The sequence below is a fragment of the Fomitiporia mediterranea genome (genome assembly GCF_000271605.1).
Source record: "Fomitiporia mediterranea MF3/22 unplaced genomic scaffold FOMMEscaffold_2, whole genome shotgun sequence".
Taxonomy (NCBI): Eukaryota; Fungi; Basidiomycota; class Agaricomycetes; order Hymenochaetales; family Hymenochaetaceae; genus Fomitiporia; species Fomitiporia mediterranea.
The window spans coordinates 4,314,508-4,340,880 of NW_006760387.1; the positions used below are offsets into that span (position 1 = coordinate 4,314,508).

The 26,373-nt window shown below is 44.6% G+C and overlaps 8 protein-coding genes across 8 annotated transcripts; 4 read left to right on the top strand and 4 right to left on the bottom strand.

The window, feature by feature from the left end:
- Positions 1 to 132: 132 nt before the first annotated feature.
- FOMMEDRAFT_152496 (uncharacterized protein) lies at positions 133 to 3,105 on the bottom strand (the record flags this gene model as incomplete). The annotated part of the gene is made up of 8 exons (XM_007263340.1): positions 133 to 153; positions 210 to 1,557; positions 1,609 to 1,954; positions 2,005 to 2,469; positions 2,528 to 2,717; positions 2,769 to 2,923; positions 2,984 to 3,034; positions 3,096 to 3,105. 8 exons carry the CDS (start codon positions 3,103 to 3,105, stop codon positions 133 to 135), a joined length of 2,586 nt encoding a protein of 861 aa, XP_007263402.1.
- A 368-nt stretch (positions 3,106 to 3,473) lies between these two features.
- On the top strand, positions 3,474 to 5,616 carry FOMMEDRAFT_152497 (carboxylesterase; the record flags this gene model as incomplete). The annotated part of the gene is made up of 11 exons (XM_007263341.1): positions 3,474 to 3,856; positions 3,912 to 4,132; positions 4,210 to 4,227; positions 4,278 to 4,352; positions 4,403 to 4,650; positions 4,701 to 4,762; positions 4,816 to 5,069; positions 5,119 to 5,143; positions 5,200 to 5,303; positions 5,359 to 5,525; positions 5,590 to 5,616. The coding sequence occupies 11 exons, from the start codon at positions 3,474 to 3,476 to the stop codon at positions 5,614 to 5,616; spliced, it is 1,584 nt and encodes a 527-aa protein (XP_007263403.1).
- A 120-nt stretch (positions 5,617 to 5,736) lies between these two features.
- Positions 5,737 to 8,634, top strand: FOMMEDRAFT_165737 (uncharacterized protein; the record flags this gene model as incomplete). Its single annotated transcript, XM_007263342.1, has 8 exons — positions 5,737 to 5,850; positions 6,118 to 6,267; positions 6,327 to 6,419; positions 6,482 to 6,518; positions 6,575 to 7,279; positions 7,328 to 7,706; positions 7,761 to 8,043; positions 8,099 to 8,634. 8 exons carry the CDS (start codon positions 5,737 to 5,739, stop codon positions 8,549 to 8,551), a joined length of 2,214 nt encoding a protein of 737 aa, XP_007263404.1. The 3' UTR covers positions 8,552 to 8,634.
- A 1,740-nt stretch (positions 8,635 to 10,374) lies between these two features.
- Positions 10,375 to 11,443, top strand: FOMMEDRAFT_165738 (uncharacterized protein; the record flags this gene model as incomplete). Its single annotated transcript, XM_007263343.1, has 2 exons — positions 10,375 to 10,613; positions 10,670 to 11,443. 2 exons carry the CDS (start codon positions 10,375 to 10,377, stop codon positions 11,430 to 11,432), a joined length of 1,002 nt encoding a protein of 333 aa, XP_007263405.1. The 3' UTR covers positions 11,433 to 11,443.
- Positions 11,444 to 13,001: 1,558 nt separating this feature from the next.
- Positions 13,002 to 13,502, top strand: FOMMEDRAFT_76968 (uncharacterized protein; the record flags this gene model as incomplete). The annotated part of the gene is made up of 2 exons (XM_007263344.1): positions 13,002 to 13,092; positions 13,147 to 13,502. Coding segments are annotated over 2 exons (447 nt in total), but the record flags the coding sequence as incomplete, so codon positions are not given.
- Positions 13,503 to 16,951: 3,449 nt separating this feature from the next.
- Positions 16,952 to 20,106, bottom strand: FOMMEDRAFT_152502 (TPR-like protein; the record flags this gene model as incomplete). The annotated part of the gene is made up of 7 exons (XM_007263345.1): positions 16,952 to 18,928; positions 18,981 to 19,064; positions 19,116 to 19,214; positions 19,266 to 19,556; positions 19,624 to 19,789; positions 19,841 to 19,980; positions 20,047 to 20,106. The coding sequence occupies 7 exons, from the start codon at positions 20,104 to 20,106 to the stop codon at positions 16,952 to 16,954; spliced, it is 2,817 nt and encodes a 938-aa protein (XP_007263407.1).
- A 955-nt stretch (positions 20,107 to 21,061) lies between these two features.
- FOMMEDRAFT_17615 (uncharacterized protein) lies at positions 21,062 to 23,345 on the bottom strand. The gene is made up of 2 exons (XM_007263346.1): positions 23,255 to 23,345; positions 21,062 to 23,189 (listed from the first exon to the last, which is right to left on the bottom strand). The coding sequence occupies exon 2, from the start codon at positions 23,110 to 23,112 to the stop codon at positions 21,688 to 21,690; it is 1,425 nt and encodes a 474-aa protein (XP_007263408.1). The 5' UTR covers positions 23,113 to 23,189; positions 23,255 to 23,345; the 3' UTR covers positions 21,062 to 21,687.
- Positions 23,346 to 23,520: 175 nt separating this feature from the next.
- FOMMEDRAFT_152504 (uncharacterized protein) lies at positions 23,521 to 24,203 on the bottom strand (the record flags this gene model as incomplete). The annotated part of the gene is made up of 4 exons (XM_007263347.1): positions 23,521 to 23,665; positions 23,726 to 23,964; positions 24,031 to 24,072; positions 24,126 to 24,203. The coding sequence occupies 4 exons, from the start codon at positions 24,201 to 24,203 to the stop codon at positions 23,521 to 23,523; spliced, it is 504 nt and encodes a 167-aa protein (XP_007263409.1).
- Positions 24,204 to 26,373: the final 2,170 nt, after the last annotated feature.

Sequence of the window (26,373 nt, forward strand, 5' to 3'; positions counted from 1 at the left end):
GTGTTGATAAGTGTAAATTAAGCACATAGCGGTAATTGACGAAACAAATGAGCACTCCTGATATTGGTACACTAAGGAAACAAAGGTATAGCACAGTGGTGATTTAGGGGAGAGTATGTGTGATCACTATCATTAGAGCCCCATGAAACGATTCTATTGGTAGCCATTAGTAACGGACAAGATGTCTCATAATAAAAATATAAACTTACTGGTGAGATTTCCATGTGTAGGGCGAAAACTTCCCCTCGCCTAGTAGCCGTCCAGCCTGATGCGGGAATTTTCCACACGCGTGGTATCTCAGGCGTTGGGGATACATAAAGGTATTTCAGTTTAGTCGTAACGTTTTTATCTTTCCCGGATGCGATCTTGCGGATCCGCCCCTTCAATGTAGTTTGACGCTCATCGAGAACCCTTGCCGCTCGCCTCCTGACATGCTCCATAATAGTGTTGATGTATTTATAGCCTGCAGCAGAGCCCTCGTGTTTCTGGGAAGTAGTCGTCTGAATGACATAGATAGTGGCTACAACAGCAGTGTTCGACACCACATCAATGTCTACGAAGAAAGCGTCAAACAACGGATGGTTGGGAGACGCTGGAATGCAGAGAAGGTCCTCGATAACATATTGCCCAACCCAGATTAGATTGTTATCTGGAAAGGTGACAGTGGCGGGTATCCTCTTGCGATTTGGAAACGGTTCGCGTGGTGCCGTCTTCAGATCTCCAGTTTTATACACTACATATGTATCCGTCACCTCAGTCATTTGCATACGAACCAAATGCTGTTGGACATTGGCAGAAGACATCAATTCACAAGCGAGAGACTGGAAGATCCAACCTGCCAGAGTAGAAGATTCGGGGAACAACCTGAACACGCTGACGAATTTCTTTGCCTCCTCAATCTTCAAGTGTCCCCAGGCAGCTTCGAGTTTATCTTTTATTACATCGGACTTGAACATTGGAACGAAGACGTCGTTTTTGGCAGACAAAGGATTGGAGTCTCTTGGTTCGATTATGAAGAGCTGATGGGAAGGGGCGTTCTCCTTCGTCATCGATTCTTCCTTTCCTATCTGCAACAGCGCATTCGTGAGCTGTCCAAGGTTTGATTTCCCTGAATTGATTGCGAGTCGGATGTTTTCGAAGAGGGATTTGTGGTCACCAATGTAGACGGCTTCGGTGACGTCGCGAAGCACATTCCCAAACTGGTAAATTGCGTCTTTTGCTGCAAGTGCGAATATCCTTTCCTCGTCGTGCCAACGACCTAGCTTATCTCTTGCAAACCGAACAGCATTAACAATCGCTGTCTCCTCCACATGGACACCCATCCTATCGTTTATATTCTTCTGGACTACTGCGTAAGCCGGCGGAAGTGCTTCTCTTGAGGCTTTTGGAAGGACACGCGAAAGGCCATTTGCTTCATCGTCAACTTGCATCATATCTTGGTCACTGTCGGGAACATCATCGGTACGCTCGCCTCGCCTACTGGCCTGGTCTTTTTCATGTTCAATTGCTTGCTTCAGTCGATAAATAAATTCCCCGTATCCAGCTTGGATTTTTAGTCTGCACTGGTAGTCAGTATTGCACTAGTCAATCCCATAAACATAGACGCACCCTTCCATCAACTCCTCGAATGTCCAAGACGGCATACCCCAGATATACCCCTGACGCTGCTTCAGCCAATAACGGTATCGAACTTCATTCGGCGAAGACGCTTGTACAGGGAATAAGTTGACACTACCCTTTACAAGATACGAAGGTGGCGGTGCTGCATGTAGATCGGAATCGATCAGACTCCACGTAAAGATATTTGGGTGCTCAATCAATATTGGATTTTGGCGGACCGCCACATAGACCCGTCCTTCAAAAAAGTATCGTGAAACGTCATTGTGATAGAAAAGCACGTTTCTATGTCGCATTATGCAACATATAAGCATGAACCAGAGAAAGGCAGTCTTCCCTAGATGGGTATTAGTCCGATTTACAAAGCAGGGAGAAACATGCATATACCTGTTCCTGGCTGTCCAGTAAGAACGATTCCCTTCTCTGGATGCATATCCTGGAACGCCTCGAGTGCATGCACCAGCTTCCAGTAAAAGTCCAGAACATACAACTTATTGCTAGTCTGAGGTATGCTTGGTAGACAACACTTCTCCTCGTCGCCAAGCCCCTCTTCGCTAATGGCGAGAGCGATGATCTTCTGCTTGAACATCTTTTCGTAGTCCTGTGCATACCAAAACCAATAGAACTTCTGCACAGCGGGATCCGAATCAATCCTGAAGCCATATAGGTCAGGACGTTTATGTAAATCAGACCCTTCTTCTGTCATGCCTGGAATTGGGAATGATTCAAGATGCTGTTTCGGCTCTGAAAATTTTGAGCCTGCATGAAGACCAACTAAGGGAAAACGATCAGTATTAGGGCCTGCGGATGGGACTTTAAGCCCATGCTTAAGCGAGTATAGATATGCAAGAACTTGATATTGTTCAAACAGTCAGCTAGGAGTAGGATAAATAAGCAATGGCAAGCATACTAGTATCAGAGATGATGATAATGTCTATCTTCGATTCCCTGAGGCCTGTCGGTCCTCCAGGGAAATGTTGCGAAAGAAGGGAGACATTGGGCATGGGTTTGATTTTAGGAAATTTGAGAACCCACTCCACTGCTCGTGGAAGGAATCCATCCTCCTCATCGGGTGGCAGCATCATGGGTATGGTGTCACACTGTGTATAGGCGTCGATATGGCAACTGCTTGATAAGATGAACATGCTCACCTTCAGAAGTTGGATTTCCCTTCCCATTATGGAGCTTCTCTCCTTGTACCTGTCAGAAATAATGTCTGCCAGTGTTTGAACCCAACCATTTCCATCTGCTTCAACGAGTATGGGCTGAGATATAGGCATATCGGGGACGTAGACGACGAAATTAGCTACATTAGAGCGGCAACATATCAGTTGCTTAATAGGCGCTTAATGAAGATTGAACCCACATGTGCATGACGCCATCCTCAGCGCTGAATGCTCTTGGTCGCTGGAGAAATCTAAGGAGTCATCAATTGCGTCAATCGTCCAGACTATTTACACGATTCGCAATGCTCGCACCCGAGCTCATTATGTGCGTTGCTATTGTCAAGAGTTACGGAGAGCGAAATGTCTGACTCCAACGCGCCTTACCGTAAGTAGCATGCATGGTAATGAGTCACCTGACCGAACCAGTCCTATCCCAGAAATTAATAATTTTCGAGATTCTTTGCATTCCCAAAAATAGACTGGAATATAATAATACCAACGATACAAAGGCATCGTGTTCGTGGCACTTTTAAGAAGGCCTGGACACATGAGCGAGTACGTGTGCTTCCGGCTGTTATTCGGAGAAATAAGAAGTCAAGATTCTCGAATTCCTGTTCTTCTACTAGCTGTTAAATTGTAAGTGAGCGGGTCTTGATTGATGGAACCCCGCTTTCCCCAGCGTCGAGCGATATGTTGAAGACTGTAGTAACTGTCGCCGCACTTATCAACCTTGCCTTGAAAGCCGTTGCTTTAAAGGATGATTCTCTGCTTGTAAACACAACTTCAGGTCCAGTGCTCGGTTTCCTCGACAACGCTACTACTTCCGTTCCTCTGCAGAAATGGTACGGCGTTCGGTACGCGCAGGATACATCCGGTGCGAATCGGTGGCGTCCCCCCAAGCCATTTGTGGACACTAGCGGCAACGTTTTCAATGCATCAGGATTTGGTCCTGCTTGCCTTCAGGGAAGGGCGGATGGTGGAAATGGGACGAGCATCCAGAGCGAGGATTGTTTGAGGATTAATGTGATCGCTCCCGTCAACGCGACGAATCTTCCTGTGTATATTTATTCATAGTACGTGTCATTCCGGCCTAGAATAAGATAGACTTAAACATTTGGTTTTAAAAAGCGGTGGGGGATTTGATAGTGGTGCATCTTCGGACCCAAAGATCGACGGCTCGTTCCTTGCTGCGAAGGGGATAGTATTCGCGAGCTATAATTACCGATTGTCACTCTGGGCATGGCCGCATGCCAAAGAAATTGCAGATGCCGGTGAGATGCAGAACTTTGGACTTCTGGATACCAGGGCTGCCGTTGAGTGGATCCGAGACAACGCGAAGGTTTTTGGAGGTGATCCAACGAAGATCGTCTTAGGAGGCAAGTGGACTTCATATGAAGCGGGTTGTCATAATCTGAATGTATTCTAGGGGAGTCTGTCGGAGCAGGTCAGTCCGAGCGTACTTCTCAGAACGCGTAATAAAACTGACAAAAATAGAAATGACGAACTTCTACATGTCGGCTTGGCCCAACGACCCAATCGTTCGAGGAGCCGTAATGCAAAGCTCTGATAGTGAGTTATTAAACTGTACTTCACCTGCCTACGCTAATTATTTTGTAAAGCATCGCAGCCACAATGGCAGCTCGGAAACCAACTCGAGGCGATATCCAAGAACCTATCCTGTCTGACGACCAAAGGCCAACTTGACTGTCTGCGAACCAAAAGTGGCGTTGCTCTTCAAGAGATCCTATTGTCGTCAGGGAATCAGTTCCAGCCTGTGATCGACAACATAACCGTTTTTAAGGACTATGTAAAACAAACAAGGGAAGGCCGGAGCGCGAAGATACCTTTGCTGATAGGGACTAATAAGGTGAGCAAGGCAAATCCGGAACGATATGTGTAACTTAAGCTGTTGGATAGGACGAGGGAACGTTGATTGTCAATAGCGAGCCGACGGCGTTTACAGACGAAAGAGCTTACCTGTAAGAAATAATTCTAAAGATTGACATACAGATCTATTGAATCTCCTGCACAGCATAAGCAACAACTTGAACTTCCCCTTCGCTAACTTCACGAAGGTTCTAGAGATGTATCCGAGTCCATCAGAAATTTATCCGTCGGTGTATAATGCTACATCAGCGATATGGAGGGACGCACATATGCTGTGCCTTGCGCATAATCTCGGGAAGTGGAGGACTGAGGCGCTGGGGCAGCCAGTTTGGCGGTATCACTTTGACTTAGTGGCGGATAATCTGAATTCTCTAGGGGCCTCGATAGGCACTTTCCATGGTAAGTCGATTGAATCGGAATGATATATATCGCACCAACGTTCTTGTAGGCGAGGATATTCGTTTCGTTATGGGGTGAGTCTCATATAGGCGTTGTGTCTCGCCATCCTTACCATGTTGCCACCGTTTAGGACAACTGCAACTATTGTACTCAGTCCGCCATTCATACCCGTAACCCCCTTCGAGCACAAGGTATCCGACTACATGGTCGAGGCTTGGACGAACTTCGTGAAGGGTAAGATAGTAATATCTAGAACGTTTATCATATGCTGAACAAGACGTTCACATAGACCCTACGCTTGGCCCAAGAATTTCTGGATGGGAAAAATACGACCCATCTAATAGAACAACGTTGGCAATCCTCGGTATATCCGATTCAGGAGCCATTCCAGGAGATCACTTTCAGATAGACGAGTCTTGCAAGTATTGGAATACTATTCTGACTATATATCCACAGGTCAGTAATTCAACACTACACAATAAAGAAGTAACACTAAGCTCGACTGAGTAGACTTTCCCAGCTTGCGGAAACTGGACGTGTTAGATAGCTTTGCTTCTTAGTGGTGGAACAGGGAAATTAATCAGTGTTAATTGCTGACCGTAACATTTGTGACTTGAACTTGCCTGATTACGTCAGACATATCGAATGTTTCCCTGCTCAATGGACCATGGTCATCTATCCAACTCCACCGACGACGACTGCAGAGCCTTGCCCCTCTCGCTATAGATCGCTTCTGTTCGCAAATGCAGCGATAGCTACCCAGCCAATGTTGTCCTCTGATGTATGAGAGCCGCAGATTCTAAGAGCTAGTCTTGTCAACGGTTTTCTGAGGTTGAGGAACGAGTCCTGAGGGAGGAACGGTTTGATCCAAGTCGGTAAAAACCCGCCTTCTTTCGACTCGGGCTTATCGTCTTTTTTACGGAAAGGAAGGGACACATTATCATATCGACTATTTCTTACATTTTTAATGCCACTGTAGGCTGCGACGCGTTCATTACGCGGTGGTTGTGCTGGGTGAGGAGACGCATTGTTTGTTGTTGTGTGACAGACGCGTGACGCCATTTCAAACTCCGATGCCTCACGCGCCTCCTCCCTCGAAACAGCACCGCGCCTGTATTCGTCTAGCCTGCTATCAGCAATTTCTGCTTACCACAACGCAAGTCGCGTCCTCGACGCGCTCCAAGCCAAGCGTTTCTTCGTATGCGATTTCTTCAATCGTCCGGTGGCGGCCTCGAACAACCAATGCTTCCTACCCAGCCGCCCACCTCAAGTGCTACTGGCGCAGCTAAACGAAAGAATGCTGATGATGCAGCTTTACTCGGAAATGTACCCAAGAAACCAAGGAATGATGTATGCACATCTTCTCTTTGATGCCGGTTTTGGTCTAAGGGCTGACACTTCAATTACCATAGCCAGAAAATGTACCGGAACTAAACTTACAGCGCAAACGTACGTCTAGGAATTGCGCTTCTCCCGTCTACGTTGCGTTCTGACTAGAGGCATAGGCATTGAAAAGATTGGTAATCTTGTCATCACCAGGAAAGTTCCGTCGACGTCACAATCCCGAGACGTCAGTCAAGAACCGCAACGACCTCCTTCCCGAGCCACACCTTCAGGAACCAATGGGCTACCTCCTGTAGCTGGCCCTTCAAAGTCAAGGTCTAGTTCCAAGCCTCCATCTACCTCGTCTGCAGGGATGACCTTTGCCCGGGTTCGGAAGAAAGGAAAGGAGCGGGATGTTCTGGCGGGTAACGTAGCTGAACATGAGGTTGAGGAGGACGTTCGACAGATGAACTCGGAAGCGGATGACTTACGAGATCGCTCACGAGCGAGTATAGCCAGCATGACACCCGCTGCAATGTCAATTGAACTCGAGTTTCCTCCTTCGAAATCTGGTGCTGTGGGAAAGTCCCGTGTACGACATTTGAGGGAACAAGCTGGTGCAGTGCCGACTGCTGACAGTACAAGTGAATTATCAACACCGTCACGGACAGGCCGTGATGGGGTCATGCCTATCGCAGATCAAGAGACCCCCCAAATCGCAAAAAACCGGCTTTTCCGTGGAGAGTCCAAACCACGCCCTGAACCAAGTACCTCTTCAGGAGGTGGATCTGCGAATGGAGAACCTCCAAGATTAGCAAGGCGAAGGAGCTCCTTGAGTCTGCGTGGGAAACGTAGCAGTTCGGCCTTTGAATCGACAGGAATTATCAGTAGGTTAATTCTTAGTTGTGGTCCTTCTATACTGACTTGGACGACAGCCCTACCTCATACTTCCGTTTCGGATACTTCACTATACAAGCATATTGACCCGGAACAGCCTGAAAGCGAACGCACTCGCCAGCTCCTCATTTGGGTATCATCACGTGCGAAGGACCCATCTGCTCATCGTAATCGTGGCCGAAAGTCCATCTCAAATCAGCCGTCGCGCGATTCTGACCTGCCTACTCTTCCTCCCGGTGGCGCCGAGCTTCTGCAGGAGATAGAAGATGAACTCATACGCCAATTAGCGGAGAAGAAGATTGACACTAGCGCATACTCTGGACCTTCTGGAGTGAATGGCTCATGGAAGTTAAAAGAGAATGAGCAAAACGTGAAGAACCGCGCTCGCGAGAAACTTTTCACGGAACAAATCGAGGAGTACGTCGGATTTCTTTCTTAGGCCTATGCTGTACTGATTTGAATATATAAAAGGCGTAAGAAGGAGGACCTGGCGTGGGCAGAGGTTGCACAGTTCTACAACGCACATCAGGCAAATGTACTCTCGGGCATCAGTCAAAAAAGTCGTGCTTCTTCTAAAGCTAAGGGCAAGCAAAGGGCTGGCTCGCAAGAACCAGAAAGCTTGGAACCCTGGGAAAACGAATTACCAGATGTCTTTCGAGGGCCTAGGGGGTATGACCTTGCTAAGCACTTGTTGGAAGTTGGTGTTGAAGGTATCGGGAAACCAGATTCTCGGCGAGAGGATCTTGAATACAAGGTGCCTAAGAGTACCTCCTTCACTATTCTGATTATTTCTGACATTTCGCTGCCAGGAGGACCGATTACTTGCCGCCGCTTCCGTTGCGCGTCAATTTACCCAAATAGCAGCGTTAGATCTTGACCGGCGATTTTCTCTTTTGTCTACTTCCCTTGCACAACGGACGTTACCATCATCCACCGGAGCCTCACTAAGTGGGCAACAAGTACTATCGAACTTTGTACCCGCAACGTCTTTACCCGCGTCTCGAAATCCTGCACTAGACGCGCAGGACCTACTGCGAGCGCTCACGCGAACGGATGCTGCTCGTCCGAGAGGTCAACTCGGTGACGCAGCTCGACGTGCAGCGAAGGATGTGCAACGAGCTCGAGAGTCGCAGGCTCATCAAACAGCTGAAGGTGGAATTCACGTATTGGAGCGGAAGCTTACGGACGTCCCTCCACCGACACCTCGGAAACCGCCAGGTACACCAAAACGTTCGACTACGCCTGGGGCCTCGCGACGGTAGACTTTCTCGTATACAAGCCTTCTCTTTGCTTCGCTCGTGTTCTCGTTCGGTGTTACCATTCTTTGACGCATCTTCGGTCTTCTCCCCATTTCCTTAGCTGCTCTCCTTGTTCGTACTCTGTTGCCTGTAGCACTTTTGCGAACTCGCTTCGCACATAATTGTATGGATCTGTATCATCTATTATTGCTGAGTAACTTTATTAGTCTCCAATGATTATGACGACGCGCAAATTGAATACATAAATTACGGGACAAACTCGAAGGCAACACAATGACGCCGTAGATTGGGGTGCTGCGGGCTGGTGAGTTCACGTACTGTATTCAATACCAATTTATTTTGTCTCTTGGAAGATTCCTTAATGTCCTTCACTGGAGTCGCTCGCCTCCGCAGTCGCTATTATTCAATTTCTGTCCGCTCTTTCGACCTTCATACAATATACATAATAAATTACAAACATCGAATGAGGCAACATATTATCAGCGTCTCATTAGAGCCGACGACTAGTACTCTGCTTGACGACGCGAGAAGGCCTGAGGTGCGTCAAGAGCGGGAATCAGGATCAGATTTCCTACCGGGTTCGTCTTGTAGTGATCCAGAGGTACGCGGGAAGTGAAGGTGTGGAGAAGTCGAGGACCCGGAAGGAACGAAGCGGCTGAAATAGACATGTATCTTGGAAGGGATCGAAGTGAGTTGATAATACGATGTCCCACGAACAAATCGTTTGGCAACTATTGGCTGCGGATGGATTCTATATTACTTATTAGCACAATCAATATACCTTTTCATTCCGGCTGACTCAAGGTGCGCCAACGAACGGACGAACAAACGACCGGTTGGAATTGTCCGTTATGTTTTTCAAAAACTTTGATATTCTGTTTCGCGAATCCGAATATCCGAAATGGGCGGCACACGAAGTTCCCACGGTTACGAGTCCAATGGGTTAAGTAAGCTTGACGCACTTTGTGCGCTTTACAGTCGACTTCCACTTGAGAGACCAGTGAATTCTGTATTCAATCTTTAGGTCGTTCAAACCAATCAGGCACGGCTGGGACTCCTCCCGCGAAAAAGTGAGTTCCTGAACTAATCATCGGGCCCAGGAAGGACCCCTAGAAATGAGGTGTTTATTGTCGTGGTAAGTAGGGTCAATCGGGTGCAATTTGACGCCATCTGTCAAGTTCGGACGCCGCCCCTTACCTTTGTCTACTGATGGATACTCAACTGAGGAGTACGAGGAATAACCTCAAGTGCCATCATCATACAATCTCACTTTGGCTATGGCATACATACCTTAGGCCTGATTTCTTCGTGGGACGTTTCTTCGCAAAGCAAGAGGTACAAGAAAAAAGATAACTTCCCGTTGCCTCTGGTAATCTCGGATTCGACTCGGAGACAGTTTTCTAAAGAGAAAATCCGAGGCCTGGAAATCAGGTGTTGAAATTACCATCGGAGGATAGCCACGCGAAAGGATCAGCATGATATTTACCTCGTCGTCAAGGTCGGGTGGTATCCCTGCAAATCCTCCTTGTCTCAATCGGGCCGGGACACTGATGTGTGAGATTGGAGCGCGCAACAGTTCAACTCGCAATCTCCAAGCATCTCCTGGTCTATCTCTTCTGAAAGCGCTGCTATCACGTTTCGCCCGCGACTGTCTCCCTTCTTTCTCTCGATGTTAGAAGCTTTGTGACGCCTCTGCGTACTTAACTACTGTCGGGGCTTCAGGCTAACTAAGCTGTCTGCCGTCCGCTCTTTTTTCAAGACCTTCGTTTTATCCACACGTTCTTTTCTCCACACGGCTTTTTTCACTTTTCCTTCGACAAAACGGCATGGCACCGTCTACCATTATACAAAAGCGAGCATCGGACGCATCGAGCTCACCAGACGTCGATATTGGCTCCCTCCAAATACCCATTTACGGTCTCGTCGGGATCGGAATAGCGGTCGTAGCCCTGATCAGTCTTGTTTTATGTCTCGGCATCAGGGCTCATAGAAAGCGAGCAAGAAGAAAGAGGGAGGAAAAGAGGAACTCTGCATTCTTGACGGTAAAGGGAGTCGTGAAAGAGACGTACGTGACTTCTAAGTAATACTTTCGGACATCATTTGATGAATGCCCCCTCACAGATCCCTTGGGATGAAGCAAGCTACCTTTTCTCGTGCCAACCTCACAGCGTCCGTTGTAATGCCTGACAAGGCCATATTCCGGCCAGATGCAACACGAGATGACATCGTTAGTTTCTACTCGGACCAGGGGAAGCTGCCACGTCCATTTGCTCCCTTTTCCTTCGCCCTTAATGTAAATCAAGCTGTAAATCAGGCCCCCTCAACGGCCTCATCCTCCACCGAAATCCCGGACAAGCGTGTCTCAACGCTCTCATTTTCTGCGTCCGCAGCCCGTCTACCGAATTCGCCTGGCCGTTCGCGTGAGTCGACGCAGAGCAGCACGCGGGACTCCATCAGGGAGTCGTTCTTCGGCGGCCGGCACGCTCGAACGGGAAGTGCTCTATCTGGAGGCTCTCGTTTCTCCGCATTTTCCACTGGGTCATCTACTGCCAGGAACTCAGGCTCGGCAGCCGGCCTGCAGCAGCGCACCGTGCGCCAAGTGTTCACGCCAATTTTACCAGATGAATTCACACTTACGCTCGGCGAGCGTGTTTCAGTGCTCCGTTCTTTTGACGACGGATGGTGTATCGTCGCGAGACCGAAATTGCAAAATGCAAATGGCACAGACGCTGAACTTGGCGCAGTTCCTGCTTGGTGTTTCGTAAAGCCATTGAAGGGGTTGCGTTCTGAGCGGCCTGTGCGCAGTACGAGTTTAGGAGTTACGGTGCAAGTGGAGCAAGAGGATCGGCCGCGCAACGATATCATCTCGTGGTCTAATTTCTAGCCGTTCGGAATTATTCTCCATTACCTTTTTTGTTATCTTCCTCGGAGGAGGTATTGCTGCGTGTATATGCTGTCTGTCTCGATGACATCTATCAATTTCTTTCTCCACTCGTTATGGTCGCCCACATTACATTTAACTTGATCTCAGACAGTTCTACGGAGGATTTTCACTCTTTGCTTCGCGTTGCGCCAAATGTGCGTCACTCCCGCCTTTCCCTTCAGCTCTGCATCTCAGGCTTTCAAGTTTATAATTTCTGTTGATTCCTGCAGGTCAAGCTGTACATTATTTATATCCACCCCGCAACATCATTCTCTTTCCGTATCACACACTTCATCCATTGGATATTGGATTTCACGTCTTTATTAGTACCTTGGTGTCACTCTCATATCTTTATCTCTATGTGTATCGTAGCTGGCGGTCTGTGGATTACCTGCTGCAGAATAAAAAACCTTTCTTGCAGAATAAGATTTATTAAGTTACAATTGATTGAGTTCATTCACTGCTTGGTGAACTGTTACCTAGTAAAAGAACAATCCATCGATGAGAAATAAGAAATAAGGAAGGCTACATTCGATGGGAAAACGTAAGACGACAACCTATTGCTTCATTGAATAATGCGTGCTGTTGGCCGCAGTGCCTGCCGTGAACATCTGTAAGGCACGTGCAAGTGACGTATTATTCCTACAGGACTCGAATGACCTGACCACGCAACACACGTTATATTGTCTCTATTTCTCATTCACCATGTCCCACCGCTATGTTGTCTACCTGTCCTACATTGACGAGGGCAGGGCTCGTCCCTTTCATGTTTCAGAGGACGCAGAGGTCCAAGACGTTATAAATGAAATTCGTCAATACGTGGAATACAAAGATGCCTTCGAGAACAAAATTGTAGACCTTTACAAGGTCTTTCTCCAATGTCTCTTATTTTGTCATTGTGCCGACTGACGATTGACGTGCAGGTTGACGCACGGGTTGAAAAACTGTATATCAAACCAGCTGAGGAACTTCATGAAGATGTCGCAAAGTGCCTTCCTGGCATTCGAAGGCGTCAGCCGATGCAACCTGCACTTTCTCTTGCAGAGTACTTTCCCAGCGGGCCTGCACCTAGGATGCAGAAAAGAATTGATATTGTAGTTGTGGCTGAATCAAGCATGTATTCTGTTTTCTACTCGTCCACAAGTTTCAGCCAATTCCTCGCGAGTTTGACTAATCTATGTATGAAGGGGTCGTTCCGGCCAAACGCTCGCTTCCTAGTGAAGCGTCTGAAGTAAACGGTATGTCAGGACAAATTTGCTGCTGACAGGTACAGGATCTTTACATACACTTAAAGTCGGGCGTATCAGAAAGCTTGAGGAAAACGAAGCTATTCTTTGGGATCAACTTGCATTTGGTTTGCATAATTATTTGTGGGGTCGAAGGGATCGATTGGAGGAGTTCCGTGACTCGAAGGACGATGAGGTGCCGGGGGTGGGACCGGCCCGAGGCACCTTTTTTAACCTGACGCGCCTACCGTTTTGGCCTCCTGCTGCTGCAGTAAGTCAGCTGGCGATAGGCTTGACAGAGCAGTTCCTAGTCCGAGATGAGTACGAAGAGCTTGACAAGTTTATCACGGAAGGCGGAGACAATCACATTATACTTACCGGCCAACCAGGCATAGGTTTGTACAGTAATTTTTACAACGACCAAAACACAATCGTGATCTTATAACTAGGCAAAACCGTCTATCTGACGTATTGCCTTTTGTGCCGCCTCATGAGGAAAGAACGGACCATTTTCATGTTGGATACTTTCAGGCGTTACTTGTTCCGGGACAAGGGCGCCTACAGGCTTCCAGGAGACTTGTACATCACCAACGATCGCGAGATTTTACAAGAATCTTCGACGACGCTTGTCCTATATGACTGTAACAGCAAGCAGGAGAAAGCGACGGATGTTTTTCAAGGGATAAAAACGCTAATCTCAACATCGCCTGAGCTGTCACGATACGATCGATTTGATAAAGAGTCTTATACATTAACGTTTAACATGCAAACATGGTCATGGTCAGAGGTTTATTTATCTTGGTAAGAACACACCATTTTCTCTAGCATATTAGCACTAAAGTACGCTTCTAGCCATCTAGCTAGACAGCAACGCTCTCCAGAAGAACTGGCTAAAGCATATAATAGATATGGAGGGTCGGCACGAAACTTACTCTATAAACCAGACTACTGGGTTGAGGAGAGGCTTCAGAAAGCAATTGCTCAGTGCAAAAGGCTCGACCATATGATTTCTTGGCAACAGACAGTGTCAACACAGGAAAGCAGTCAGGTTGTTCAAATCAATCCCGTTGTGGAGAATAATAAAATCAGACGATCATCAACAACTACATCGATCATCTCAGCAGAGATTTTGGCTAGGCTCTGTGATGCAAAGGACGATGAATTCATTAGGCAAAAGTCATATTTCTTATAATGTATTGTAGACTTTGTAAAGTAACATAAGTATTGTATATATATTGTAAAACAATTATAAAGTTTGAATAAGACATATTAATGTACATAAAGGTTACATAAGTGTTATAGATTAATACAAACTATTAAAAGTATTATACTAACTTTGTATGATAACTAAAAGTATTATACTTGTATTACATTTATATTATAATTTCAAAGAAAGAGTGATATTTACAATATAATAATGTTATTATTATTATTATTATTGACTTGTAATAGATATAAAAGACATATTAATGTATATAATAGTATAAAAACACATGTTGTATTATTATTATCTTAATAAAAGTGTACTATAAGTATATAATATAAATATTATACTTAGACTATTTATACAAATAGTTTACAATATTTGTAAAAGATATTTTGTCTACTTTGTAAGAATTACATTTCTGTGTTTAGAAAGCTATATACATGTTATATTATTTTTTAATAATACAAAAGTAGTTTAATAATTTTATTTTATAATAAAATACAATAAATTAAATGTTTTATTAGTTGAAACAATATTAAAGTCGCTTATGTAATCAGCTGCTAAAGATCAAGAGTATATAATAATACATTTCTCTTCTGAGTCTTTATTACTTCTTTACCTTCTACCTTCTTTATTTTCTCAACCTTTTACTCTTAACTCTTATTACTTCTGTTCTCTCTAATCTAGTTCTTTACTTGTAAGGATTCTTTAACAGGCTCTTAGAACAGTACTAGTAGAGTACTAAACACTGAGCTTAAAGACTGTAGGACACACAAGGATTGACAGGACAAAAGTATCTTTGTTACAGTCAGTAAATAAGAACTCAGAGTATATAATAAGACACACCTTTGTTATAGTTAGTAAACAAGAACTAGTGTAATAAAGGTGTAAACATAAGCTTTATATACTAGAGAAGAAAGGAAAGTGGCTCAAGCTAAAGGAATGTGTAATACAAGTGAAAAAGGAAACTATATGTGTAGCTCAGGGTCAGAACTAAGAATGAGTAGCTTAGGGCTCAGGACTAGGAACTGTATACATAGTTTAAGACTGTACAAAAGAGTTCTGGAACAGAACACTTAGAACCCTCAGAACTGTAGTAAGCTGTATAGTAGGCTTACAGCTCTAGCTCTATATTTGCCTCTCTAATCTACTATTACAATACCTGTACTAAGTCTCAGATCCTGTATTAATACTAACTAGCTAGTTATACTGTCTTTTTTAAGTCTTTATATTAAGTGTAAGTAACTACTTTGTTTTATACATACTATATAAATACTTGCTAACTTTTTGTCTCTCTTCTACCCTTCCTCTTACATTACTTTCTATTTATTGTCTTTTTCTCTTTACCTTCCTTTTTACATTTTGTACATTTGTATTTGTTAGGATTGTAGGATTGGACCTATTTCATTTTCTTTATATCTCTGTCAGTTTTATAAAAAACCAACATTACTACTGGATTTTCATAATCCTTAACATCTCATCTATTGTTCTACAAAGTTTCATGGAGATTGTCTTATTATTGAGCACAGGAGAGAGCTACAAAGACACAAGGTAGTGTATACAATTACAATACAGCTAATCCATTTCTTACTCAATATAGTAACTTGTGCCTCTTTTGTACAATAGCCTCTTAGTCTATATTCTCTAATGTGTAATACTCTGTTAATTCTTCCTGGCCTCTGATGTGCCTGTTAGCTTTGTAATATTTGTCCTTATTATTTCTTTAATCTTATTCTCAAGTTTCATTCCTTACTTTACTCTTATTATTTAGTTATTATAAAAAGCAGTCTGTAGATACAGTAGTTCCTTAGTTTTTTGACTCTTCTTGTATTCCTACTCATTCTCTTAGTATAAATCCTAGCTGGTAGCTTTGGGAATATAGTTGGATTAAGGGCTACAGGTCTACATTTGTAGTTGAGAGTACTATCAACCTAGAGAACATGTCTCCCCTAACAGTATTATTAACATTCATATATATTTAATTCTAAGACACAATCCTCTCTCTAACTCTGTACATACTCTTCTTCCTTACTTATTCTATGTCTGACATTACTCTTAATAGGTTTATTTTACATATATTTGAATTTCTTAAAACTATAAATAATACTGTATACTCTTTACTTATTCTGTCTAAGCTAAGTCTGTTTACACTTTCTACTTTACTTTCTTTAAGCCAGAATGGTCTAGAGTTATACCTCTGTAATTAATGACTCAGTTTACTGTACCTTTTATTAAATACTATAGTTAGATTAGAGTATATATATATATATAAACACAGCTTTAGTACAGTCTGAATCAGCTTGTTTAATACTCTGAATCTTAACCCAGGTACACTACCCCTCTCTCTCCTTACTACACACAGTTGTAACACATTTATCTCTTTACTTTAATTATATACACATACTAACAATTTCTTGCCTATTAGTAAGTTAATATTTTAATCTGTCTCTTAAATACAATCTTAATCTTTACAACTTATATAACTTTACAACTTACAAACACACACAATCCAACTTGTAAGAACTGAGCAGTAATTAAAGCACAGTAATAGGAGCTATATTAAACAGTCTGAGAATACACTTGTCCTCTTTTGTTAATACACTTATTATCTAGTTCTCTCAGCTTTATTAGATTATTTCTTTAATTATTGTAAATAATATTGTACTGTATATAATATTTCAATATGATTAAAAACTGTTATTTTTAATAACAAACAGGTATAAGAAGAAGAAAAAGAGACATTACAGTAAAACAATTTGAGAGCTTTATAAATAACATTTACTATAATTAACAAGAGTTATTTTACCTTGTTATCTAGGAGATCCATTATAATACATTTTATATACTGCCAAGGAGAATACTTATTTACATTTATAAAATAAACAAACCTTTCAGAGTTTATATATTACTCTTAGAAAACAAGATTCATTTCAAGTGTTTTTACTTTATTAGTATTATTTTCACTTATTTTATACTATTGTAAGGTAGAACGAGAATTTAGACTTTTCTCTGATGGCTCATACTCATTGCACCAGACAACAGCCCCTTCAATCTAAACTTGACTTGACTAGGTCTGCCTTTAGTTTGATACGGAGGTCCGTGGACTTTGAAATAATCTTTCCGTATTTGTCCGGGCTATCCTTCGCGAGTTGCTTATAAATATCTATGGCCTCGGTAACGACCTCGTGTGCCCGTTCTTTCCGGCCTATCAACGAAAGTCGTACAGCGTATTCGTGCAAGGAAGACGCGAGCTTTTGTTTGTAAACCTTTGGATTGTCCTTCGCTAACCGTCTGTAAATAGTTACAGCCTCCTCTGCTGATACTAGTGCCTCCTTCCGACGTCCGGCCTTTGCAAATGCGATAGATTGAGTGACTAACGACTGTGCTAGGCCAGGTTCATGCCAACGGGGTTTCTGTTCCACAAGTTCCTTAAATATCTCGATAGAACTTTCGATAGCATTAAGAGCATCTTTTTGTTGGCCGAGCTTGGAGAGCCGCAATGAGAGCATTTCGTACGCTCGTCCCAAATGAGGTAAATGTCTGTCGTTCGATTGCGCGAGAGCTTCCCATTGCTCTACAGCACGATTCGCGGTTTTGAGGGCCTTTTCGTGCAAGCCAAGCACCGATTGCCTCTGTGACAGCTTGTCGAGAGACCTCACGAAGTTGAACTTGCATTTGCCTGATCCAGAGTCATGCTTTCTGAGCGTGTCCCAAAGGTCTGCAGCTCGCAAAATTGCCTTCAGAGCTTGCTCGTCACGTTTCATCACGTACAATCTGTCGCTCAACGCAGTAAATGCTTCTGCTAGAAGGGCGGCATGCGGATTCAGTTCGCTGTCACTACTGCCTTCGCTCTCCTTGTCGTCCCCATCACCATCACCCCCGTCATCGTCGAGCTCGTCATTGCTATTATCCGAATCGTTGTCATGTTCCCCAAGCCTATGATTATGGGCATCATCTTTTGCGAGCCACTCAGCGAGATCAACAGCCTCCTCGGCGGCCTGTAGCGCATCTTCGCGGAGCTTTCGATCCGCAAGCTTGGAAGAATACATTAATAGCTTCCTTATTATATACTCTGCATGCTTCTCCAGGTCTTTTTCCGAGATTTCGCGTCTTACTCGAGCGTGGCGAACTTGCACTTTAAGTGCCTGCTGGTACTCGTGAGCTCCTGATAACCTCGAGCAGAGGATTTTGAGCGCCATCGCAAGGTAGGGCTTGTACTTCTTTGGGTCCTGTTTCGCAAGCTCCTCCTGGAGTTCAACGACCTCCCGACGTACGTTCAAGGCATCTTGACCCCTACGAAGTTTCAACAGCAGAATGGAATAATTCTTAAGTGACTCTGCGAGATCGAATGTGTATTTCGTGGGGTTACGCTCGACCAGCACTCTCCGAATTTTAACAGTCTCTTCCATTGGTTCAAGAGCTTCATCGTTTCGACGAACTCCGGATAAATCGAGTGCATATGTCATCAGCGCCGATGCAAGTTCCGGCTCATATGCCTCCGGATCTTCAATCACGAGTTGCCTATAGAGTGAAACAGCTTCTTCGGAATGCTCTAAGGCTTGGTCTGGCTGTCTGTTCTTCCATAGTCGTTTTGCCAAACTGCGTAAATTCGATGCTAATAACGGTCTAAAGGCCGAGGGGTATTCATCTGTAAGCTGACGAGTCAGTGAGGCGCACATTTCGGAGAGCTGTAGTGCCTCGGAAAGCATGTCCAATTTCTGTTCGAGCGTGATTGCCAATTTGTTGGCCTTTGAGATCCACGTTGTTACTGGGGTACGCGAGTCTGGGTCACGTATATCGTTGAGCAACTTCAGGGTCTCTTGTACTGCTTCGTCCTTAGTCATAGTCGTTCTCTTTAGCTGTACCTTTGCTTTTGAATGCTCGCGCTTCTGGGATTCCTCTATACACTCTTGGGGCTCTATATGCTCTTCTTGGCCTTCAGACTCGTCATCGGAAGCAGCCTTGGAGACCTCTGGTGTGGGAGACTGCATGTCATTTGAACTCTCTTCGTCAGAATCATTCTCCTAGAGTCTTGTGATTAGGTATCATGCGTCTAGATAAGAACGTGTCACCTACCCAGGGTTCATTCTGTAGCTTTTCTCTAGGAGAGAAGTTGGAGACGTCTGTTGTATGGCTGCGTATGTCAACCGAACCTTCCTCCTGAGATTATACAATCAGTCAGGCAACGTTTGCTAGGTTTGTTTCGCTTACCGAACCTACGCTAAGGGCTCCATCGTCGAGGGAGCTCTTGGGAAAATCTGGTGTAAGAAGCTCCATGTCTCCTAAGCCTCCTTCGTCCAGCCCGTCCTCCTGGAAATCGCAGTCAGAAAGATATTGAAGCTACAGTTATGACAGTATTACCGAGGATTTGTCCTGCTTCCATTTCTGCCCTCCCTCGCGATATCTAGATTCACCACCAAGTCGCTTGAAGCCCTTGCTAGACTCGTCCTCGGGCTCCTCTTGTGAATCAGTACAATCAGCATCCTCATCCTCCTGTATTTGAATCTGAACTTCTTCTTCCTGATCCAGCCCGCGCCAATTTCGTTGGCCAACCATTTGATTGCCTAGTGACCTTTCGAGTTCAGCTGCAGGGCTCATGAGTCGTGCATGAATATGTCTAAGCTCTACTCTTATGTTGATTTGGTTCTTGTTCTATTAATTTCTCAGACCCACGTCTGTATCGAAGTCGCGTTACACAAGTATTCCAATAAAGGCGTACCTCGAATCGCCTCTGCGCGAGGTCTGCCCTCTTCTCAAATTCGATGAGTTTTTCTTCTATATCTCCAACGTTTATCCTTGTCTTGTAGAAGTGTTTTACCTTTCTGCGGAATCCCGGTTTCTCTTCAAATAGCTTCCGACAATCGTCTAAGAGCTCGTTTAGATCGCTAAAATAATCTCAGCCATACGAGTTTCCTATTAGAAACTAGGGATCGTACTTCTGATAAGCAGCTATCTCCTCGTCTAACTCCGGTATCGAGTCACCTATACCACACGAATCTCGAATGTCTTCAAGACATTGTATGTCGTCCACCAGGCGGAGCGATACATCCATAAGCGTCTTCCTGTTCTTTGAATGCTGGTAGGTTGAAATTAAAAGTTATTTGAGATATTGGTCAAGCATTCCATGTATGAGTGTCCGTACCTTCTCAATGAGACCATGGATGTATTTTGCTGCGTCGAGGGCCGTAAGTGCGTAATCCATTCTGTCGTTCTGGAGAAGATGAGGCAGTTAGTGTCGGCTGAATACGTGTTGCCTGATGTGTGCTTGCTAGTTCCGCGGGAGCGTCAAGGCTATAGTAGGATTCCGAGTAATACCATACCAGCGAGTCGGTTGAAGAGCAAGTCCGTAACAGCCAAGTCAAATCCAAGTAGGCCCAGCAAGGATGCACAACTTAGAGTTCGAGAGTACAGGTCCCAGATGCTGCTCCCGTAGAGGACAGAGACAACCGTCCACCCTAGCCCACCGCCCACTGCATCACGTTACGACAGAGTACACGTCCCGTGCGACTCCGTAAGCATTCAGCATCAGAAGAGAACAAAAACACAGACTCCGCAGTCACCATTTGCAAACAAGTAGCATCAGGGTCAATCACCTAAACATTTTGTATTCAGTGCCCTGCTGAAATTTACCAGTTCGTATCATCAGAATCATCTGCAGATATAGTATACGTATCACACAGTCGACGGAGGTCGGGTAGCTCGGCCAAATATTCGCATTTGATAAGTGAAGTGTTTCATTCCTTTGCTGTGATACCTGATGGAAAGTAATGTACTTGTGTAATCGGTGAGTAGACATGAGAAAGAGAACACTAGTACTTACAGAGTTTTATTTTTTTGTAGCGAAAGGAATGGAGGTGCAAGTTGTGCACCAACTTGTGCCTCTCGGCGAGAATCTCGCTGCGAAGATCACTCAAAATAGGCAATGCCGATCTTATCCTAATTTTATCCGTGCATACATAGTCTCATAATTTCTGTGTTTTTTTTTTCGCAATTTCAAGAAACAAAAAAAAACATCTTTAAATTCTCACTTTTCCATATAAACATCTACATTACATAGAAACTCTGGGAGAACGCGTTACTAAACGCAGAAAAAAAAAGCACTCAAACGTGCAGCCAAAAAAACAAGCGCAAAAAGAAAGGGAAAAGGGCAAACTAGAGTCAGTTAATAATATGTACAGCCGAATAGCTCAATAAAGAACTAAATTGCGGTATAATAGACACGTACGAAACGGAACGCGGTTGTCAAGCATAAAAAAATTGCGTAAATGAGTGACGGAGAACGACGACAGGCGGAAAATTTTAAATGATGATAAGAGTGATGTCGACGGCGTCGGTATACAGAGCATAAGGGATGAAGGAATCAGAGAGTGTAGTAGTGGTAAGAAGGGAGCTTGGGGCACTGTACAATGAGACGTAGCATTCTAAAACGATACGCCTTTGCCCACGGCCAGAGCTAGACGTATTTACGCGAACTGCGCTAGCGCGATCTGTTACCAAAAGGGTGGGGATAAGGGTGTAGGAGTGGGTAAGCGCGGCGATAACGCCTGGAAGACAGGTTACGCTACGCAGCTAATAAATACGTAGGTTTCATGAAATCCGGGGTAGCATGTCGACGATGAAGATGAAAGCGTCAATTTTGCTTTAAAAAAGAGTCCCTGGGAGCGGAACAAGGGAAAAAAAGACTAGCAGAAAGCGGAAGCGATAACAGTGAAGCGCTGGAAGGCAACTTCAATAGTTACGATAGATAATCAGTAGAGCATCATCATATGACTGAATAAGTTAATCAATTCGCGGAACCATGATGTTCAATATTCGTCGGTGGTAGAGGGAACTCGTCGAGCGCCTCTGAATCCTTGCTCTCCGTACTCTGCATACCGAGACTGTATCCGGACGCAGCGCTCTCGCGCGGAGTCGGCGTAATGGCCGCACTCAGGCGCTCACGCGCCTCATCCTGCGAGATATTTAGCGCGGCGATCAGGGACGCCATTGCGTGTTCGTTGCTATCCATTCGCTCATGGTGAGCGGCCGCGGTCGACGCTGCACCAAATGCGCCAGTGCGTACAGTGAGACTCGACTTAGTCGTGAAGAACGATTCTGAGTCAGATGCCCCTACACTCTGTGGACTAGACCGTGCGTGTGCCGACGCGGGGTCATCGAACGGGTTATGGTCGTGGAACGGATTAACCGACACAGCCTGTGGTTGGATTCTAGGTTGTGAATGCTCAGCAGGCTTGCGGATAGTCTCCTGTGATGACCGGATGGTGTGAGGGATGAGACCGCCATACACGTGTTCCGCACCATCCGGACTGACAACCTCCGCTCTTTCCCAACGAGGAATCTTTGTCTCGACAGCCGGAGGAGTCTGATGGCTGACAACCATGTTAGGGCTCACAGGACCCGGAACCTCCTTGATAGAGTCGCTACCGTGCTTGAGTGACAAATAGGATTGTCCTTCAGCGACAGTTTCTCCATCCCAGGAGATAGGAGCGTTTTCTACGCGAGTGAATGGTGGTTGCACTGTTGCACCTACAAAACTGCGGCCAGTACCGATGTCATGATCAGTGAACTCCAACTGAGGTGGCAAGTCCGGAGTCTTGAATGTTTCAGAGAGGCCGAGGTTCGTTCCGTAGCCGAGGCTCTTGAAAGTTTTGGCGCTTTTTGCGCTCTTAACCGTAATTGAGCGCCCAACGGCTGTAGCGCCCGTGCCGGACGATGGAGCGGTAGAAGTCATAGTAGTACGCTTGATAGCATACTTTTCGTAGCTTCCATCGCCATCCTGCTCTTCCATCTTGACCCATAATTCACGTCCGCTTTTACGGCGCTCAGCCTCTCGACCAGTTCCCTGCGGTGCATAGTTATTGACACGCCGCCTCGAGAAGTAGAAAAATAGAAGCAGAATGGCACTGAGGCCAGCGAAAACGCCAACACATATGCCTATGACAGTTCCGATAGGGATCGAGCTTGATGAGTTTGCTGACTGGGACGTCTCCGAGTTGGTGGGGCCTGCGGCAGTATTTGATGACGAACTTGATACAAGTGACAGTGTCGTCGGAGACAACACCCCTCCTCCTGTTGCTGAGTTATCAGCAACTAACGACTCTGTGTTGATTTGAGCAGTGTTCGTGTTGAGAGTCGCTGCCCCAGTGAAAGCAGCATCTGTTGGGGTCGGGGGGATGCTAGTTACTTGACGACGATGTACGCGATGCATGTCCCTTCCTCCAAAGGATAGAAAGAAAGACAGGTAAAGAGTATATATAGCCTCGAACGAAATCTGTTGTTAGAAGCCTGTGGTCGGTCGACAGGGACACTCAGAAGAACGTGACGACTTTCTGGTGAAAACGAAAACATACCGGCTATAAGTACACCTGCATCAAACCAAAACAGATTGATGCTAGCCAAGGAGGTGAAGAGATAGGGAAAACGAGTAAGGCGTAGGGCCACGGCGACGGGAGTGTCGAGGAGGATGGGAAAGGAGCGGGACGACGCGAGGAGGAGAGGAAGGAAGAAAGCGAGAGAGAATCAAACTAGCCCCGTATAAAGTAGCCGAGGCGATCAAAAATAAGGAGATCAACAAATCAAAAAAACAGATGATATGTCTATATTTGGGGTTTCATCCTTATCCGCGTTTGCCCTCAGCGGCGATTCCATCTCGTTCCCCGTACATGTTCGTTACTTCAACTCTTTTTGTCCATCGCATCCAAGTCGCACTTCTAAGCAGTTCCTGCTTGCCTTGTCCTATGGTTCCTTGAATGCCTCGTCGACTGTGCAGTCCGTAACAAATAATTCAATGATTCATCAAAGATGCCCATTCATCATTTCACGTAAGCCTTGAACCAATCAACTGGCCATCTCCAACAGTTGTTCGACCTCTGTATGCAGTGTATCCAATTGCTGGCATCCCTCTCACACATTGCTTCTTCCTATCACCTTCGTCGCTTCCTGTGATACCCCACATGCGAACTATGGCTGCTTCCATACAAACGACTCTCAAGCTGATTACAAATGAACCAGCTGGTGTTCCAATTCGGTTAGATCCCGTTGTGTTAAATCTCACATAAGTCTTCGAGCAGCACCAACGCACATCAGAGGCGGTCAGTTCTTGACAGGACAAGATAGTTTGACAAACGTTAGTGACCGGGATAGGTGACCAGGGAGCTATTTCTAGCATCTACAGCAGGGGGTGCGAATTTTGTCACGGCCATCCTTTCACTCTCTTCCTACTTGCGACGCGCCCTCTTGCAAGCGGTGTGGCAAGCTTTCGCCATATACGAGCAAATCCGTGTTAGCCGCTTTCTTCATTGGTGAACGAAACCTCCCATTTGAAGTGTTACCTGGGTAACCAATTTAACATACGGAATTTGCCTTTACTCTCCATTACTAGAGCATTAAGCGCTCAGTTTGCGCAAGTTCTGCTTCTCAAGCGCAGGCTCCTATAAGCAAGATACTTTATCACCACAGTATTACTCTTTTAACTATTTCATATTATTGCTTTGTAGGAACAAGATAAGGTTTTGCCGATCCCACTTTGCTTCATAGAGTCACATGATGTGTATACAAACATGCAAACACAGACTGCCAGACACTTGCAAGGGCAAGAGCCTATCTCATCATTAAGTGATAGCAAATTCCTTCTCTTGGTAAACGTGTGTATTATTAAGATAGCAGCATTGCATAATCCAGAATGCTACTACTGTAATGGCAAAGCAAAGCAAATTCTAGTATTAATAGAGGCACTAGTCTGTAATACAAGGACTCACTCTCCTGACTCCTGAACAACCTGCAAAGCCATGTCTAAAACACAGCACTTATATTATAAAATAAAGGTTAAATACAATAAAAAGAAATTTAAGAGATTGGTGACAGTACACACTGAAATACACAAGGATAATAAAAGAGATAATAAAGGGTTCTGTGATGATTCAGACGGAAAGCATGAGGGAGAGGATATTCTGCTAGTTCTCAGTGTCACAAGTAATCCTGATGTAAGTAAGCGCGATCAGTATCAAATATATATTACTAATTCTCGGATACTGTTCTTAATTATAACTGTGATTCTCACAGGAACTATATTACTCTTTTTTAAGAAAAGATAATCATAAAATTGAGATAAAACACAATGATGGCACTTATGATGTAGGCAAGATAAAGCTGCCGAAGAAAGTAGGCAAGGTATCAATAAAACTAGACAAGACGACAGAAGGCCACTGGATTAAGATAATATGTTGGTTTGAGAACTTTGAAGAATGTGATTGCTTTGAACCTGAAGAACTTAATGAGTACATTGAACCAGGCACCGAGTACATAACATTGTAGCAATTGTTCCGGCATGATAATGTGCAAGTATGATGTAATAAATAGTTTTGGGAATTATTAGTCCGATTTAATTTTCGATAAAACTGAATGAAGAGTATTAGTAGCACCTCAAAGAAGGCACCCTTCTTGTTGAAAGCATTGTGGAGACAGATTGTGAGGCTACAGGACATACAGGTATCTTCTTGGACAAATAGGGATTATATGTGCTATCAGGCTCACTATGCTAAATTTCTTACATGGATAGTACTTTAGAGGGATACGGCATCTTGACTGAGCTAAGTCCAAATGTGTCCCTGAATTCACGACTATCCAATGCCATTTAAAGGCAGTCGGTGAGCGTGGCGGTAGATTTATACTAACTTCCGCCATTGATTACTGTACCCACCATAGTCGCAGTCCAAGAAGTTCAGGAAAGAAGGTGATCGGAAAGCTAACTTGGGGCCAGAGAGAGTCCGAGAGACCACGAAACTTGCTATGCTTGACCTTTCTCTCTTTTCACAGGCTATTCGCCTACCTGAATGAGGCAATTCTTGTCATGTAGCATAACTTCCAAATCCGTGCTAGTTGCGTTTCTCAAATTCCCATGAGGGGACATAAACTCAATGATTTGACACGTTACCTGGGGTGGCCCAGCTGAGTAACCAAAACTTAGCCAACTTCGGAGCTTGCCTTCATTCTCCAGTTCCAACACACGCATCGCCGGGTTTGCTTCACGAGCGCCAGCGCCCATGATTAAAAGTACTGTAGGCTGAGGTATCATAATACTATTGCCCTGCATGGAACAAAGGTGACATCATGCCAGCAAAGTTCCGAGCCTGCATCAAATTTGGAAGTCACGTGACATGCATCCAAAGCATCCAAACAAAGATTCCAAACTGTAACAGCTTTGATGTACAAGAGGCAAACTCACCATAAAATGATAGCAAAGTTCTTCTCTTAGTCAGGATTGTATTAATAAGAAATTATTATTGTGAAATTCAGACATTGTTGCTGCCATCACAAAGCAAAGCAAGTTCTGGAATTAAAGAGGTATTATTACAAAAAAGTTGTAACACTTGTATTAGATTATAACCAGGTATATTTTATACTTTTTGTAAATTTTGTTAAAGCAATTATATTCTTCATAAGGGTTTTCACAAGTTAATTATAATTTAAT

Bases quoted from the DNA above. Each gene is read 5' to 3' on its own strand.
- FOMMEDRAFT_17615 (XM_007263346.1), bottom strand. From the start codon at position 23,112: ATGCATCGCGTACATCGTCGTCAAGTAACTAGCATCCCCCCGACCCCA.